This window comes from Trichosporon asahii, assembly GCF_000293215.1.
Source record: "Trichosporon asahii var. asahii CBS 2479 unplaced genomic scaffold scaffold00017, whole genome shotgun sequence".
NCBI classification, from domain to species: domain Eukaryota; kingdom Fungi; phylum Basidiomycota; class Tremellomycetes; order Trichosporonales; family Trichosporonaceae; genus Trichosporon; species Trichosporon asahii.
Window position 1 is genome coordinate 181,012 of NW_014040907.1, and position 16,732 is coordinate 197,743.

The window sequence follows — 16,732 nt, forward strand, 5'->3', positions numbered from 1 at the left end:
TACCGAGCTCCCGAGGTTCCGAACGCAAGGTGCCTCGAGGAGCGCGATGCGCTAGAACACTAGTGCTTGCACGTGTAGGTACATAGAGGAACAAAACAAACAGCCGTCCATCGGGCGGTGCAGTCTTCCACCGGATGCGTCGGTACGGCTGGTGGTTGTGCGCAGGTCAGACATTGGTCCAGCCTGCATTCTTTCGGGTTGTCAGTTCTCGTAACTCGCATGGCCGAGTGTCGAAGCCATCCCGGCGCCCAGCGCCAGCGCCGCCATCACCGGAAGCGGACACCAGTAGAAGCAAAAGTCTGCCCGACTGGTGGGTAATGGCGTGCGGGTTAGCCAGCCAGGCGGCCGGATGAGTGATGGACTCTGACGAAAGTTTGACGGGAATCAATTCAGCTGGCGACTAACTTTCCCTATGCGTCCTGCGTCTCCTGCACCATCCCTCGTCCAGCTTCCAACTACGGTACGGGCGGTGCGTACGACGTCCGGCAAAGTCAGCGTGGTGCAAGGGGGAGAGCACGCGGGAATCGAGCCTAACTATGCAAGTATCGTGAGGCGCAGACTGCTCAGGACGAAGTCAGCTACTGCCCGACCACGTCATGCCTTGCTACCCGGGAAGCCTTCAGTTCGCTGCCTCCGTTGGAGCTGTCTGAGTAAAGCGTGCAGAGCATAACTATACCACAACCTAACTGCTAGCGTGAGAGCTCAAACCAAGACACAGAGGGCTGGGTACCTTCGGTGTCTCTGATCAGAAAGCCGGCAGTCAACACGTCAATTGAACGCCGTGTGCCATGTGCGGCCCGCCGTGTCCGCTGCGCCGCTTGACCGACGGCGGCTGCACGCCGAAGGTCACGAGGCGCCGAGGTCTCACCGTGTGCCACTATTGTGTGCGATGTGTGGGATCAAGTCATCGGGATAGCGTACACCTCGAGCTTGCAATCGCTTGAATACATCCCGGAACAGAGGAACTACCTAATCAACTGGGCGGAGTTGAATACGTCGCCCACTCTTGGCGATCATCTGACTGCTCTGGCCGTCTTGCTTGTCGCGCAACCCATCTTGCCCCGGTGCCTATGCTACAGCCTGAATGTCGATCCGAAGCCAATATGTATCTGACGGTTGGTGATGAGTTCGTGAGAAACGTGGCTTCGATTGTCACTTTGGGTGCGCTGGCCCGCTTCAATCAATGAACAATTCCAGCTCAGTCCCGTGGCCGCGGCAGTGTGCGCACCGACAGTAGATTCCGAAATTGCTGAATGGGCCATGTTCGTGATCCGGCACCCGACACCCACTCGATAACGAAGAGTGGGGTCTAATCTCGTGTTCTTCGTGTGATGGGCTCAATGCGCTTGTTCTGGCGCAGGAAAGCGGACCCAAGCACAATCTGCTAGCATGAGAAGTCGTGTCTGAAGTGACTGAAGTCCGGACCAGCGGGCAACCCACTCTTTGGCGTTCAGCAGGAATGCGCCTCTGCGCGTACCCCGTGTACCCCGTGTCAACAAGGTTGCAGAGGACACAGACCGCTTATGTCGAGGGTTCGACGAGGGGAGGATAACAGCGATCGCAGCTCGGGCCGTCATCACGCCGCACACCTCCTTGCAATCCTCATGATCCTTACGCAGCATGGGCGCTCTCGGCACAGCATGCGCCATCAATACGCAGCTCAGACCGGCGTTGGCAGGCGTTGCTGGGCGTCGTGGGCTGAGGCGTGGGAGGAGGAACAGGTGGGCTCTGACAGCCTCATGCCGACGCATCCCTCTCCTCGTCTGTACCTCCCACACCATGTACCGAGCGAGCTCCCCTCGGTACCAAGAGAGCGAGAGCCCGTGCGCATCTCCCCGTTGATGCCTTATGTTGGGCGTTGTGGGGCTCACGAAACCCATACCGGAACCAACTACAGCGGGCTCAATTGACGCGCGTTCCGTAGTGCCATTCAGTTCCCGTTATGCTTCCAGGGTTCACCGAGCCGGTGCCGTCCGCCCGCGAAAGGTCGCGAAAAAGAAATCAACCGCGAACCCGCCCACCGCTGCGTGTCGTTCCGAGCCCCGCCGCCTGCTTCAGCCACCATCCAGGAGTTGGGCGGCGACCAGATCTCTCTCGCTCACTCGTCAGCAAGGACGCCATGTCATGATGTGATGGCCCCGCACTATCGCATGATTGCCTGATGTCGTACATGTTACATTCCTAATCTCTCCACCCTCCTGAACCAAACTTGTCCCTTCGCACCTGGCGTTATGGGCTCGAGGACGATAGGCTTGATGTGTGTCGCAGGCTTTGGATTGCCCCTATCGTCGCTATCACGGCCGTCATCGCTATCTACGGCCGTCGCCTGCCTCGCGTTTCTCCACCTCGGTTGGTGATCCCCTCTGCACCTCTGCGTGGTGCCTTCAAGCACCCGGTGCACTTCCCTCGGGGAACTGCTGCCGTCCTTGCTGGCTGCCAGCGCCGCCCTTCAGCCGCCTGATTGTCATGCGGAGCACACGGATACGAGCATCGCGCTTCTCGACCGCGGCACCAAGCTCCTCAATCGCCTCGCTTGCTTCGGCAAGCTGCTCCTTCTGCATCGAGTAGCGGGCATACAGGTCCTCGTAGAGCATCTGCAGGCGAGTGTGCTCCGTGTTCAGCTCGAGCAGGCGCGAGAGCATGTCCCCCTCCAGACCCTCGGGCAGGTTCTCCTGGTCGACGGCAATCGGTGTACCACCCTGGACTGGTGCGAGGGGGGCACGTGATGGTGTCGAGTCAGGGAGTGACGCAGACGTCGAGGAAGAGGGAAGAGCCGAAGCAGGTAGCGGCGCAACAGTGCGGTCGATGGCCATCCAGTTCTTCTTCTCCTTTGTCACCCTGCTGTTGTTAGCTGGTAGGAACGAGAGGGCCACAGCAACACATGCTGCGCCAAGGGTACGCACTCGTCAGCCGGGTCGACCCTGCGCCGCTTGCGAAGGAGTCCGCCCAGGGGCATCTTGTTCGATCGGAGCACGGGGGCGGGGGGGCGAAGTGCAGCACTCGACGAGACCTGGAGGAATCAGGCGGGAGATGAACACCCGAGAGGCGAGGTGAGGAGGCAGCGAGGAGGTGGGTGAGTGTCAGAGTGGATTGTTGTGCTCGAGATTGGAGGAGAGCGTCCGAGCGGCGAACGCAGGCCGATGGGCGGCGACGGCATCAAACGAGGAAGCAGAACGAGACAGCATCTCAGCACTTAGACTCCTTAACCGTGGCGTTTCATCCCGCTCAGCACGCGGTGCTTGGTGGCAAGGGCGCAGTCCATCCACGCTGACGCCGATTGACTGGACTTGATGCATACTGTCTATATCGCAATGTCTTCCTCTCTAGCTCCCACTCTCCTTCCTGCGTCCTCTATTCAAACGCCAAAGCGCGACCTTCTCCGGATCACTTCGACGAGTTAGGTTGTGCAGAAGTCGCCGGAGGCGTCGAGCTCAATGTCGCTCCCCTGACCCCTCCCTCTGACCCGCCCTTCAAACCTTCCCCGTTTTGCTTCCCCATTCGTCGCCGCCATCGCGGACATCTTCCTCGTCACCCGCAGACTTCTGACATACAGGGCACCATGCATAACGACAGGAATCGCAAGGAAGTACAACATCACCTCACTGGGTCTCACATCGTCCCCGTCCAGCTCCGTCCGACGCCGCTGCCGGCCGAACCCGACGAGGCGTTGGGACCTTGGCGCAATGTCTCACCTTGTCGGACTCGGCTTGGCGGACTCTCCTCCTTAAGACCCCACAACACAGACATGAGATGGCCGGGACTGCGACGGCTCCCGAGTCGAAAAATAAGCTCGAGACAGAGGCGGAGCAAGCCTTAGACTCGACAGCCAACGGCGTGGGCGATCTCCCGCTCGCCGAGTGGATGTATTGCAGGCTGAAGCTGGCTTGCAGTGGGCGTCAGCTACAGTGGGGCTGTTGTAGAGTTGCGCCTCTGAATTGCGGCCGTGATCTGCAGCCGGAAAATCTTGCTCGGCCGTCACCCAGGTCAAAGCACTACCCGGCCGCTGTCGATGGGTCAGCATGGAGCTGCTGTTGTCGCCTGCGCCACGACATACCGCATGTCGTCGGGCGACGTCCACCCCGAAACCGACGATGAAGGCCCCACTACGCCTCACACTCGAGATCTGCGTCATGCTGATCCAGGTTGACCTCTCTCCTCACTGATCCAGGTTGAGGCGCTTCCTGATCCACCTCGGCGGCCTCCAGTCCGTCCTGGCGTCATTGCTCGCGGCGATGAAGTCCGTGTCTTTCTCGAGCCCCTGCCACGCGAGTGCCTTCCTTCCGGCTGGCCACCAGACCCCATCATGCCAGACGCCAATCCTGCTCAGGACGTTCACGTATCGCAGCCCAGTGCGGGGGTTCGTGCCCACGCGCGCGTCGTGCCTGTTTACCTGATCCTGGGCGAGCTTGTCGAGCGCCTCGTCACTGCACGATGGCAGACAGGGGAACTCCGCCTTGAGGTCGGAGCCAGGAGCTGAAGGAAGCGAGAGCTGATGTCAGACTACATCAGGCTGGATCATGGTGTTGATGCTGTGTGATCTCACGTCGCCCCGCTTATCGCAGAAGTGTACTCACCATCACATCGCCTGTCCGCACATCCTCTTGTCGCGGAAGGCGCACCTCGTCCTCCGTCAATCTGGCCGCGCCGACAGCAGCGACCACAGGCCACGAGAAGCCGTACAGCGAGCCGGTGAAGTAGAGCTGTTCTTTCGTCGAGCGTCCCAGCGAGGTTCCGACATATGTCGGCGTTTCGGGTGGGTGTCTAAGCACCTCATCGAGTACGTTGGGCAGGTTCACGACGGTCTATCGTCAGAAACGTCTGCGACGAAACACTCACGTCATCACCCGCCTTGAACACCCATTGGGCTGGCTCCCCTTGTCCAACAGCTCGCATCCAGGCGAGGCTCTTCCCGCCATCAACGTCTTCATCGATGAACACCAGGTCCTCGTGTTCGTCTTGCTCGGCACTGAGATCCTCCGGCAGCGTCCAAAGCAGCTTTGTTGGCGTAACCGGCTGGCCTATCACGAAGCGCAGTTGCACAAGTGGCTGATACTCCTCCGGCAAACGCTTTAGCGGAGATTGTCGTCGTATGAGTTGGCGGCGCATGTACCCGGCCACATTGCTTGTGCTAAAGACGTAGAGCGCAAGTAGCGGCGCCTCCTTCAGCGAAGGAGTGCGAAAAGCGGCCGGCGGCTGGGCGATGAGGAGATGTTGCAGAAGCTGTGAGCGAGCACCTGGTTCTGTCGGTCTGAGGAAGATCAAGGCCGTCAACCGGTCTCGAGTGCGCCATGCCCATCCCCACCCTGACCGGCAGTCGTTGACGACGAGGAGAAGGGCGAGGAGGAGCAAGACGAGGAGGGTCGCAAAGCGCACCTGGCGCGGCTTGGGGACTCCCATACCGCCGTGGCCTCGTCGGAGTGGAAGTGATGGATGGCGCGATATCAAGATGTTGATGCTTAGTGCAGCATGGTCGGATAACGTGCTCCCTCTGGCCGGCGGGGCCAATGCGCCAAAGCGGTCACGCGGACAGTGCTGATCTTGTTGGCGGTAACCCAAAGTGTGAGGAAGCCGACTACACATCTAATGAGCCGTACAGCCTAGCACGATGCTGGGCCGAGAGAGGTTTGACGAAAGGTACGGGGTCCGGTAGGGTTGAGAAGCATGCCGGGCTCTGGCGTTTGCCGTTCCAGTATGGAGCTGGTGTGGGACGAAGAATGGGGCGTTGCGCGGCGTCTGCCCTAAAGCCATATGGAATTCTTGCCTTGGATACGACAGATTCAGGTGCCTTGCTTCGAAGCATGTTCGTGGAAGGTGAGGTGAAGCCACCGAATACCGAGCCGATCCGTGTGGTATCGTGAGTAACACCACGATTTGATCTACTATCTATACCGAGCTCTTCTGTCTCTCTCACGTAGCTCGTTCGGTTCGGTCACCGAACCGGACAGGGCTGGGTCATGAGACAGGGCACGCTCACGCGACCCGCGGTCAAACGGACCGAATCACGATCAGCGGCGGTCGACGAAATGCCCGTGGATCACGTCCTTTTCGCTGGCCGCCCGGCCTCGAACTTGCGACACGGCCTCGTCCTGTCGTCATGTTGTTCCTTAAACAGTCCACCGCGTTGCGACACACTTCGAGTCCCTGCGGCGCGCTGCTCTCTGACGTATATCGCCGAGCTATCAATCTAATCGCTGCTCCAACATGCTCCACGCTCCACACGATATCGATAACGCCCTTACTCCCGCATGCGCCAATCAGCCCCGCTCCCGAGCAAGGTTTGCCCCCATCGTCCTAGCACTTCGGGACCTTTGAGTTCTTCGAAGTGGGCGGTAGCGATGTAAATGAGGCTAAACGTAGAACGCCGCTGACGAGCGCGCAAGCGTGCGGCGCTATGGTCGTAGAGGCCCCACGACGGCCGCCCCACGCCGAGGACGAGCTTGCGGTGCAGGTTGCATGCTCCGACAGGCACGCTGATGCGCATTCATGTGTGCCGTGCTCCTCCTTACACTTGCAGCCGTGGCTATCTTTAGCCCCCCTGTCTCTTCTCCGGGCAAACCAAGGGATTCAGCAGCAGGCATCAGAGCAGAGGCTGCCGGGCTTTGAAAGTGGAGCCCCTTCGTCTAATTCGCGCACTAGCAGGGTTAGCGTATCGTAAACCTGCATTATCATATCAGCATCCACGTGACTAGCCGTCGACACCCTGTGCTGACCCATTTACCCTGGCAGATAACCCTCTCCTGACCCTTCGATATACCCCCGGTGCCCTCCTGGCCCTCTTTTCCAGCCGGAAAACAGCTGTTTATAGACGTATCCCCAGTGGCCAAGCCAACCAGCCCTCGCCGCGGGGTACGCGCTCGTGCACCGCACTGGCAGAGTGCCGGCAGGGAGCCGGCGATGACGGAATTCCACTGGCGGCCCCGCCCCCCGACGGAGGATCAGGCTCCGTCAGCTGGGCACAAGCTGCGTAGACCCCCTTTCTCGCCGGTAAGACCGGCGCGCGCACAGGAGCTGAGCAAGCTGAGCAAGCCTTGCCCCCCCTGCTAGCTACTACTGGCCGCCCGTCGCTACCGTCAGTAACGACGGGACCTGGACCTCGCCGGATACACAATTTTTGGTTTGGGCATTCATTACACCCCTTCCCTCGCCCTCACCCTCGATCCTCGATCAGCCCCTCAGCCCAGCGGAGCAGGATCGACACCCCACCCCCATCGCCTGACCCCCCATTCTCGAACCCCAGGCCGGCTCATATACTCGGAGCTCCATCTTAGCGGATCGCCCTCCCCCTCCTTCCCCCCCCCATTCACTCACCCACCAACCTCTCCACTAGACCTCTGGCGCCTTTGGCCGACCACACGAGACACTCCGCCACAATCCCACCCACAACGTCCCCCTTCTCCCCCGTACACAGCCACCGGCCACAATGCTGTTCCGGCGAAGCGACAACGACACCATCGTCCGCGACCGCAAGGTCTCCGAGGATGAGATGTCCGACGAGAAGGAAAAGGACGAGTTCACTGTCCTCGTCGAGCAGGAGAAGGACCACGACATCAAGTACCGCACCCTCTCCTGGAAGAAGACAGCCTATCTCCTCGTGTGCGAGTACTTCGGCCTTGCCTCTATGGCGTTGCCGTGGTCCTTCTCCGTCCTCGGCTGGGGCACCGGTATGACTGTCCTGATAGTGGCTGGAATGGTTACTTGGTGTGAGTACACTGTGGAGTGGAGCGGCCGACTGCCTGCTCACACTGCACGAGCGAGCAAACCGGGCGTGAGTGAGAGCCCAGTTGACAGACAGACACCTCGTACATCATGTGGAAGTTCTGCATGAAGCACCCCGGCATGCGCGACATCGGCGACGTTGCGGCGAAGCTGTTCCCGGCTTTCCCGCGGACGGCGCGCGAGATCTCGAGCGCGATGCTCATTATCAACTCGGTGCTGACTATGGGATACCACATCTTCACGGGTGGCAAGAGTGAGTCTCTGCCCCACACTGGTCTCGTGACCGCTGTCAAACCGCTACCACCCGTCCGAACAGCCATGTGGAGGACCTCAGTGGCGTAACCAAGGCAGGGACTGCAGATCAGCCCCAACAGAGTATAGCTGACTCGCAGTCTTCTCTACGCTGGCCGATGGCCGCGTATGCACCGTCGTGTGGCAGGTGATCACGATGGCGGCGTCGATTCTCTTTTCGCTCCCCCGTCGCCTCGACCACGCGAGTTTGATCGGCACCTCGTCCGTCATCATCATGAGCCTCACGATCCTGCTGTCACTGATCTTCGCGGCTATCCAGGACCACCCGTACCGCGGCTACGGAGGACCGGACGGCCTGACGGAGTACCCTGGACTTGGACCCGTCAAGACCCACGCTGGTTTCCCGAACCCCAACTTAGGCTTCATTGATGGCTTTAACGCTGTGCTGAAGTGAGTTATCCCTTCATACCTGTTCCATCGGTCATGCCATGCAGTTGTAGCGGAGGCTGGCAGCGCTGATGCGAACCGTACCGAGCTAACGCGCAGCATCATCTTCGCCTGGATCGGCCAGCTCCTCTACCCCTCCTTCATCAACGAGATGCGTGACCCGCGCGAGTTCCCCAAGGCGCTCGCCGTGCTGACTGGGTGTGAGATCATCTTCTTCGTCCTCATGTCCGTCATCGGCTACTACTACCTGGGCCAGTACGCTCAGGCACCCTTCATCGCCTCGCTGCAGGAGCCCTGGATGCGCAAGGTTGCTTACGGCCTTGCGATCGTGCCGACCATCATCATCGGCGTGCTCTACTCCAACGTCACGGTCAAGTGCGTGTACAGCCGTATCTTTGGCAACACGCGCCACAACCACTCGCACACCTTCCTTGGCTGGGGAGCGTGGATCGCCGGTATCACGATCTACTGGGTGCTTGCGTTCATCTTTGGAAAGTGAGTTGCTCCTGCTCCAGGGGCGATGCTTCGTGTCGTTGTACTAACTCACAGCGTCATTCCCTCACTCGGTGACTTCCTCTCGCTTCTTTGTGCGCTGTTCGACTCGTTCTTCGGCTTCATCTACTGGGCCGTGGCGTACTGGCACCTGTACCACCGCCAGGGCTTCTTCACGAGCCCGCGGCGCACGGCCGAGACGTTCCTGAACATTGTCATCTTCCTCTTCGGATGGATGATTCTCGGCCCTGGTCTCTGGACTGCCGTCTCGGCGATCATCAAGGACTACTCTGGTCCGGTTGCGAAGGCGTTCAACTGTGCCGCGAACCAGCTCTAACGTGCTGCATCGGCGTGCAAAGATGCGGTCCATCTGGATCCTTATACCCTTATACCCTCCTGGGCGTCGTACTAGCTTCATACACGGAAACGCGTCACAGAAATCAGGCGCAAGGTTTAGGAACCCCGCCGCATTTGGAATAGAGGTAGGAACCGCGTTGGAATCGGGCCCTTCGGTAGGGGAAGGGGTGTATTTTCGGAACAAACTTGCTTGGTATTGTCATATGAATTGTTGAAATCAAACAAAAAGTCACCTTGTCGCGCGTTGAAATCAGAGGGCGGCTTGCATTTACTATCCAGGTGTAAACAAGTGACTCGGGTCGAGCCAGGCCCAGTTGTGGGTTCACTTGGTTGGGCTGACGATCCCCGCAGCAAAAGGCAGTCACTTGAGAGGCACCAACCCAAAGGATCACTGAAGTTTGGGACTCACGTCATAGCCTTCCAACTCCACATCCCCGCGGTTCTCGACCCTCGTCAATAACGACCAGTTCACAACAGTGGAGAACTTGACTCATGACATCCCACCACCCCCGCCATTCGCCATGAGCCGGTCAATGGAAGACCTGCGGTTGACAAAGAAGGAACTCGAGCTGTCGAAGGAGAGCCGCGACGCCCTGCCCCAGACGAAGCGCGCCGCGCTGCCGCGTAACATCCGCAGCGTCGCGGATGTGCCCGACCCGTCGGGGCATGCGCCGAAGCGCGTCGACCCGCCCCCGCTGAAGCACAGGATGAGCACGACGGACGCCGAGGTCGCGTACGCTGGTGTCGCCAAGGTCGAGGGCGTCACCAAGTACGAGGAGCACCAGCCAAGTCACAAGAAGCACATCCTCCCACTGCACCGGCATCACAGGGCGGACCCGGAGAAGCCTGACCCCCGCCCAACGAATCGCCCGCCCTCGCAGCGTCCGCCCTCACCGCCGCATGTCAATCCGAACGTGGACACGAGTGCGCACGCCGGCGGTGGTGGAGGTGGAGGAGGCGTGAACGGATCTTCGACCTCGATCGCAACGGGGGGAGCGGGGAGTGCCGACGGGCTCCGCAACAGGTTGTTCAACGTGCGCTCCGACCCCAGTCTCGCAGACGTCCCCTTTGATATCTGGGACGATCCCTCGGCATCGGCTCCCTTCGCCGGCCGTATCGGAGGCAACCTCGCATTCACGAGTAGCAAGTTCCGTCACCCCGACTCGCACAAGATCCGCGACCTGAAGGAACTCCTCGACTTTCCCGGTTTCAGAGACCCGCTGTACCTTCGCGCCGCGTGCATCGAGGGCATTGGTGAGTAGCGAGCGAGTGCTGGGGAGTGGGCATGTTTACGTCGACTGGGTGGGGGCGTGAGACTGAACCGACTGTCTCGGACAGAGCAAGGAATGAGAACTGACGGCAAGGCACGGCACTGCTCAGTTTCATGATCTCGCTGAACCAGCTTGCCGGAGCCAAGTTCACAGGTTCGTCGGTTCTGGCGCAGACTACGGTCGAGGCCGTCTTCACAGGCACGCAGACGGCGATGATGATCTACGCCACGGCCGCGCCGACGGGAGGACACCTGAATCCGTTTGTGACCATGGCCACCGTGTGCGCAGGGCTCTGCACGGTCCCGCGCGGGCTGTACTACCTCATTGCGCAGACCGTTGGCGCGATCTTTGGCAACTACGCCCTCAAGCTCGGTGTCGGGACTGAGAACTTCTTCGCGAACGGCGAGATCGGCGGCTGCACCGTCGACTTCAGCAAGAGCTCCATGGGCCAGACATACGTCATGGAGACGATGCTGTACGCCACGATCGCCTTCATGTCCTTCGGCGTCGGTCTCGATCCCCGGCAGACGCCCATTTTCGGACCTGCGTACTCGCAGTTGCTCGTCGGTCTCACGCTCACACTGACCGTGTGGGGCTCGCCGTGGGTCCACGCCGGTTACGGCGGTATCTGTAAGTTCACTGGCGGGGATAACGCAAGGGCAGAGGCTGACGATCGCAGCGATCAACCCTGCCCGGTGCCTCGGTGCGCAGATTGCGCGGTACAATGTGTCATCGTCGTGGATCCATTGGGTCGCGGCCCTTTCTGCGGGCATCATCAACGGATTCGTCTACCACATCATGCCGCCCGCGACGCCGTCACTCGTCAAGAAACACAGGAAAGATCCCAAGGACCGGAACGCTTAGGCTGTTGTCACAAGGGCGCAGCGAGCGGATGGCCGGTCGAAGGTATCTCGATTGTCGCCGAACGTATTTTCAACGCTCAGTCTACATCAACATTTCACACACTGCGAACAATGATCTTGTCACGGCCGGAGCTTCACATCCACCTGAACTTATACAGGATCTCGAGCTACTCCACTGCGCTGCCTGCTTGCGCTTACGCGGTCCCTAATTGTAATAGCCTGATGAGAAAGGGCCTGTACCTCGAACGACTCTCACAGCTAACATTGAGACGGACTGACCTGAGGGGTGAGTCACCAGTGACTAACCCTGTACCGTGACATTACGCCCCCAGTCCCGCTGCGGCCGTAATGTTGGCGTCGTGCAGCCATCTGCATTCGCCGTGGAGTGGGGCCGCAAAACAATACACGGGGAGTTGCAGAGCCGCGTTGGCGCCTGTTGGTGCATCTTGGCGCAGGTGCCGGCGGCAATGGTACTCATCTAATCTGATTAAGCCCCTAATCTAGCGGCTGACGGTCGTGCTAATCACGCACATCGCATCCGCGTCACTGATCCTTGATCCTCTGACGCAGATCACAGCCGTGCGTGTATTCATGATGGCGCGGGGCGTTGCAGGGCGATGCATGCGAGCACGCGAGCAAAGGCCCGATAAGCAGCAGAGGTAAACAGAGCAGTGGCGCGAGTAACGTCGGAGCCAAAGAGGATCCTGGACTAGCAACGGTGGGCTCGACGCTAAGAGAGATGTCCGGCGGCAATGGCTCGAGCAGGTCGTGCGAGCGGCTGCCTTCCCGCTGTCGATGTTGTTGTGCGCACACGTCAGATTGTGTACGCTCCCAGGTCGTTGTTTATACCCCCCAGGCTGTCGCGTTGGGTATATAACAGCGTCTCCCCCCTCCGAACGTTCTGATCCCCAACGTCTTCTCATCAGAGCATCGTCTCCCTCACCGTACCATCTCTCGTACATCTCGTACCCATCATCTTACAACATCAAACAACAATGTCCCACCACCCCTCCTTCTACGAGGCCACCCGCACCAAGCTGATGGACCTGCCCCCCATGCCGCCAAATCTGCGCGGGACGCGTCCTCCCCCCGCCTTCCGCGCTCCTGCTCCCAAGCAGCGCTCAGCCTCACCACTTGAGCTCCTGCCGCTGGACGACCCGTCCCACCGCGGCTCTCCCCTCTCGCTGACCGACGCCATCCTGGCGCAGACGTGGATGCCCTTCGGCCGTCCCGCGTCCCCGCTCTCGCTCGTCTCGATCTCGTCGGGCCCTACCCGCGCAACAGGCTCCGACTCCGACTCCGACGACGACTACGTGCCTCTCGAGAACCCCCTCGACAGCCCCTTCTCGCGCCCCGCGAGCCCCGCTAGCACCGCCAGCTCCGCCAGCCCCGCGAACTCGGGATACCTCTTCACCAGCCCCCTGTTCCAGTCCTTCTCTGCTCTCTCGGCTCTCTCCGCTCTGAGTCTGGAACCTGCCTCGGAGTCTTCGTACGACGCCGACTTTGCCATCTCGCCCTCGCCCTCCCGCTCCGGCGAGGGGGAGATGTCGTCTTTCGAGAACGTGGATCCCGTCGAGGCGTTCTCTGATTCGGACACGCCCTCTAGCCCCCACTCCCATGCGGCGTACCTCTCCTCGCCGTTCTCGTCGCCACTCTCGCCTTTCTCCTCCCCCCTTGACTCGCCATTCTCGTCCCTCCTTGACGATGTAGACGACGTCGACGACGAGCGCGAGACGGACGCCGGCTCGGTCTGTTCCGACTCTGTCCTCCTCTCCCGTCTTGACAAGGAGGAGCAGTGGAGTGACGACGACCGTGACGACGACCGCGACGACGACCGTGACGACGACCGTGACGACTTCCAGGTCGGCACGCCCCCGGCCCTCCTCTGCGAGAGGGAGGAGAGGGAGGAGAGGGAGCTCGCGTTCCTCCGCCGCATTTTCTCCGTCTCCCTCATCCAGCGCGCCCTGCCCCTCAATGAGGACCAGTACTACGCTATCTGCCACTCTGGCCTGAGCGTGCGCGAGTACGTCGAGGACGCACTCCTCAAGCGCCCCCTTGAGCAGATCATCGGCGGGACTCCCGGGCCCGCTTCGCCCGCGGCGGCTTGCGCTGTGCTCGCCGAAACTCCAGGGTCGAGCTCTCGACGATGATGGACAAGTACGCCGCGCTCTGCTAGGCGCTCCGCTAGAATAGAGAAGTAGTCAGAATTTTAGAAGTAGTCAGTGATGACCAGCAACTGCCGTTTGGAGCAATAGTACATAGACTTTATGAGGTATCATGAAAAGCTGGTATTACGTCCGCGACGCCGACTGTTCACAACTGCGAGCGTGCGCGCGAGGCCGCTCCATCAGCCACAAAGCTAGGAGGAAACATATCGGGAGCCAAAACGTTTAACGATACAGAGGTTGGTTGGTTGGGGTTGAGGTTGGGGCAGAGTGGAAGACGGCAGACGGATGGGAGACGGGCTCACTACGCCATCTCCGTTATCGTGCCGACGGGCGCGCCCTGCTGGCGCTTGTTGACGTTCTCCTTCCACTCCTCGATCTCCTCTATCGGGCGCTTCATGCCGAGACCAGAGAAGACGACGTTGGTGCCGATGCCGTTGGCGGCGTTCAGGTTGCCCGCCTGGATCGCCGCGGCGGCGGCACTGGCAGCGGCACCCGGGATGGCGGTCGCGCTGAAACCGTTGGACAACAGCGCAGTCGAATCGGGAAGTGCACCAGTCTGCAGGAACTGCTGCAGAACCAGCTGGTACGTCTCGTCCGACCAACCGCTGCCCGCGAGCGGGTTGCCGAGCTCGGCGCCGTTGCCCGCCTCCCACTGCGCGGCGTTGGTCGTGAGGGCGTCGACGACACCCTGGTCCGATAGAGGCGGAACACCGATCGTGCGCGGCACCTCGCCGCTCATTTGCAGAGCCTTCAGGTGGATCAGGTGCTTGTCGAGGATGCAGAACAGGCCGTGCTTCGTGAACGGCTTGGCGAGGACGTCGTTCATTCCAGACTGCAGGTACGAGTCGACGTCCTTTGTCTGCACGTTCGAGGTCATCGAAATGATCGGCGTGTACATGTCGAACTGGCGGATAAGACTCGTCGCCTTGCGTCCGTCCATGCTGGGGCCGAAGAAGATGTCCATGAGCACGAGGTCAAACTTGGCCGTGTTCATGCGCTCGATACCCTGCTGCGCATTCTCGACCGTCTCGACGATACAGCCAAACTTCTCGAGGAACTTGCTCGACAGCTGGCGGTACACAACGTCGTCCTCAACGACGAGGATGCGAGGGGTCTGCGTCCAAGACGGCTTCATCGAAGCGCGGCGAGCGACAGGCTGAGCGCCAGTGCCGTTCGCGGCGGCAACGTTGCCGCTGCCATCGGCAGACTGCTGCGCAGCATTGGCGGCGGCGCTAACACCGCTGACTGCGACAGCAGCCGCGTTCGCAGCACCCGACATGTCAACGTCCTCGTTTTGCGGCATGGTGGACGTCACGGGCTGGGTCGGGGTCTCCTGCTGGTAGGAACCATTGCTGAAGTTGCGCTGCTGCTGCTGCTGTTGTTGTTGAGCCTGCTGTTGCTGCTGCGCCGCCTGTTGAGCAGCCTGCTGCTGAGCCTGCTGTTGAGCCTGCTGTTGAGCCTGCTGTTGAGCCTGTTGCTGCTGCTGCTGGGCCTGCTGTTGCTGGGCCTGCTGCTGCTGTGGGCTCTGCTGCTGGGCCGGCTGACCCGAGTTCATGATCGGGTTCAGCCCGGGGACGTCTCCGTTGTACATGGGTACGTCCTCCCGCGACTTTCCCCGGCGCGGTCCCTGTGCTCGGACACTCTGCGCGGCAGCTTGGCGAACAGGGTCGGGTCGGGGAACAACGTTGGGCGGTATTCCGGGAACGGGCCCCGCCGAAGTTGCAGAAGCAGGCGATTGCAGCGGAGGGATTCCGTAGCGGCCGACGTTAGGGAAGGGAAGGCCACCCCCATACGCCGCACCACCGGAAGGGTAATTGGCAGGGTAGCCAGCGCTCGGTGGCGCATTGACGAAAGCGGCGTGAGCTGGTGACGGAACGGCGTGGGACTGGGCGACCTGCTCGAACAGGGAGAGGAGACGGTTTACACGACCCATCGCGTCCTCTGTTGGTGTGGTCTCTGTTATCGCGTCAGCCATATGTCGACAGATACACAATGTGCGCATGGTGGCTTACCCTTGTTGGACGCAGCGAGGTGGGACACCACATCTCGCATGAGTGCAAGGATACCACCTTCTCGACTCCGGGAATCGCGGAGCTGCTCCTGCGTCCGGACGAGGGCTTCCTCGAGAGTGTGCACCCTACTCTCCATCTCCGCCAGCCGGTTCGCATCCTCGGCATTGAGGCCACGATTCGGCGAGCCCTCTCGATCATCGTTGTTGCCCTTCTTGGGGCCGACCGTCTTGCGCTTGATGCTGTCCAGATCGGCCTTGCCGCCAGCCTGGAAGTTGGGGTGCTGGAACTCCCAGACGTTCTCCTTGATCTGACCCGACTCTTCGTCGACATGCTTGATCTGTCGCGTCAGCTAGAGTACGGGTTGCTAGCTCACCTTTGAGAACCCGTACTTGTTCAGTTGACGGACGAAAGACGAGAAGTTTGAGTGCCTGAACGTTTGTGGCCTGGAGGAAGGTCAGTTTTCGCCACCCAAGTCATCCGATCCACACAAGCCATCTGAGACTTACAAGACCTTGGTTGTGAACTCGTTCATGTCCCAGACGACGAACGACGTGCCCTTGCGGCCCCATCCAACGCTTCCGCGCTCGCCCTTTAGTCGCGGCGCGCCGGGGGGCTTGCCACGCCCGTACTGCGCACTCTCGTCCTCGAGCATCTTGAAGAGCTTCTTGATGAACTCGGACGGGCCGGGCTGCTGGCCGCCACCGCCTGCTCCACCGGCACCGCCAGCAGCGCCGGATGCAGCACCTGCTGATGGGCCGCCCTGCCCACCCTGCGTCGCCGAGGCGGGCTCCGCCTTGACGTCCTCCTTCTTCGGGATCGAGCCCCACGAGGTCGCGCGCGACTGCGGATAGGGATACTGTTCCCGGCTAGGGCCAGCGGCATTGTAGTCGCCCTGCTGGAACGGAGGGGCGGACTGGACAGGCGGCTGGGATGGATACCCGCGTCCGGCGTATGCGGACATGGGGTCGACATAGTTCATCTGCGCGGGGACGGCCCCGGGCGGGACGCCAGAGTAATACATCGGTTGCATGGGCGCGCCATGCCCGCCATGAGAGGGGACACGCGACATGCGGGGTGGTCGGGGATGGTCCGTGCTGGGACGTCGGAGTCCGAGCCGGCGGCGATCGTGACGAGGAGAAGAGGGGAGGGAAGGA

The 16,732-nt window shown here is 60.8% G+C and overlaps 6 protein-coding genes across 6 annotated transcripts; 3 read left to right on the plus strand and 3 right to left on the minus strand.

Annotated features, from left to right (window-relative positions):
* Positions 1-2,384: 2,384 nt before the first annotated feature.
* On the minus strand, positions 2,385-2,956 carry A1Q1_07656 (uncharacterized protein; the record flags this gene model as incomplete). Its single annotated transcript, XM_014326668.1, has 2 exons — positions 2,385-2,838; positions 2,904-2,956. 2 exons carry the CDS (start codon positions 2,954-2,956, stop codon positions 2,385-2,387), a joined length of 507 nt encoding a protein of 168 aa, XP_014182143.1.
* A 1,200-nt stretch (positions 2,957-4,156) lies between these two features.
* Positions 4,157-5,800, minus strand: A1Q1_07657 (uncharacterized protein; the record flags this gene model as incomplete). Its single annotated transcript, XM_014326669.1, has 4 exons — positions 4,157-4,489; positions 4,575-4,700; positions 4,837-5,580; positions 5,639-5,800. 4 exons carry the CDS (start codon positions 5,798-5,800, stop codon positions 4,157-4,159), a joined length of 1,365 nt encoding a protein of 454 aa, XP_014182144.1.
* Positions 5,801-7,420: 1,620 nt separating this feature from the next.
* Positions 7,421-9,244, plus strand: A1Q1_07658 (uncharacterized protein; the record flags this gene model as incomplete). Its single annotated transcript, XM_014326670.1, has 6 exons — positions 7,421-7,765; positions 7,816-8,054; positions 8,109-8,229; positions 8,288-8,418; positions 8,515-8,910; positions 8,965-9,244. 6 exons carry the CDS (start codon positions 7,421-7,423, stop codon positions 9,242-9,244), a joined length of 1,512 nt encoding a protein of 503 aa, XP_014182145.1.
* Positions 9,245-9,785: 541 nt separating this feature from the next.
* Positions 9,786-11,399, plus strand: A1Q1_07659 (aquaporin transporter, putative; the record flags this gene model as incomplete). Its single annotated transcript, XM_014326671.1, has 3 exons — positions 9,786-10,518; positions 10,677-11,165; positions 11,215-11,399. The coding sequence occupies 3 exons, from the start codon at positions 9,786-9,788 to the stop codon at positions 11,397-11,399; spliced, it is 1,407 nt and encodes a 468-aa protein (XP_014182146.1).
* A 994-nt stretch (positions 11,400-12,393) lies between these two features.
* On the plus strand, positions 12,394-13,548 carry A1Q1_07660 (uncharacterized protein; the record flags this gene model as incomplete). The annotated part of the gene is made up of 1 exon (XM_014326672.1): positions 12,394-13,548. The coding sequence occupies one exon, from the start codon at positions 12,394-12,396 to the stop codon at positions 13,546-13,548; it is 1,155 nt and encodes a 384-aa protein (XP_014182147.1).
* Positions 13,549-13,867: 319 nt separating this feature from the next.
* A1Q1_07661 (transcription factor) lies at positions 13,868-16,647 on the minus strand (the record flags this gene model as incomplete). Its single annotated transcript, XM_014326673.1, has 4 exons — positions 13,868-15,522; positions 15,579-15,909; positions 15,952-16,021; positions 16,085-16,647. 4 exons carry the CDS (start codon positions 16,645-16,647, stop codon positions 13,868-13,870), a joined length of 2,619 nt encoding a protein of 872 aa, XP_014182148.1.
* Positions 16,648-16,732: the final 85 nt, after the last annotated feature.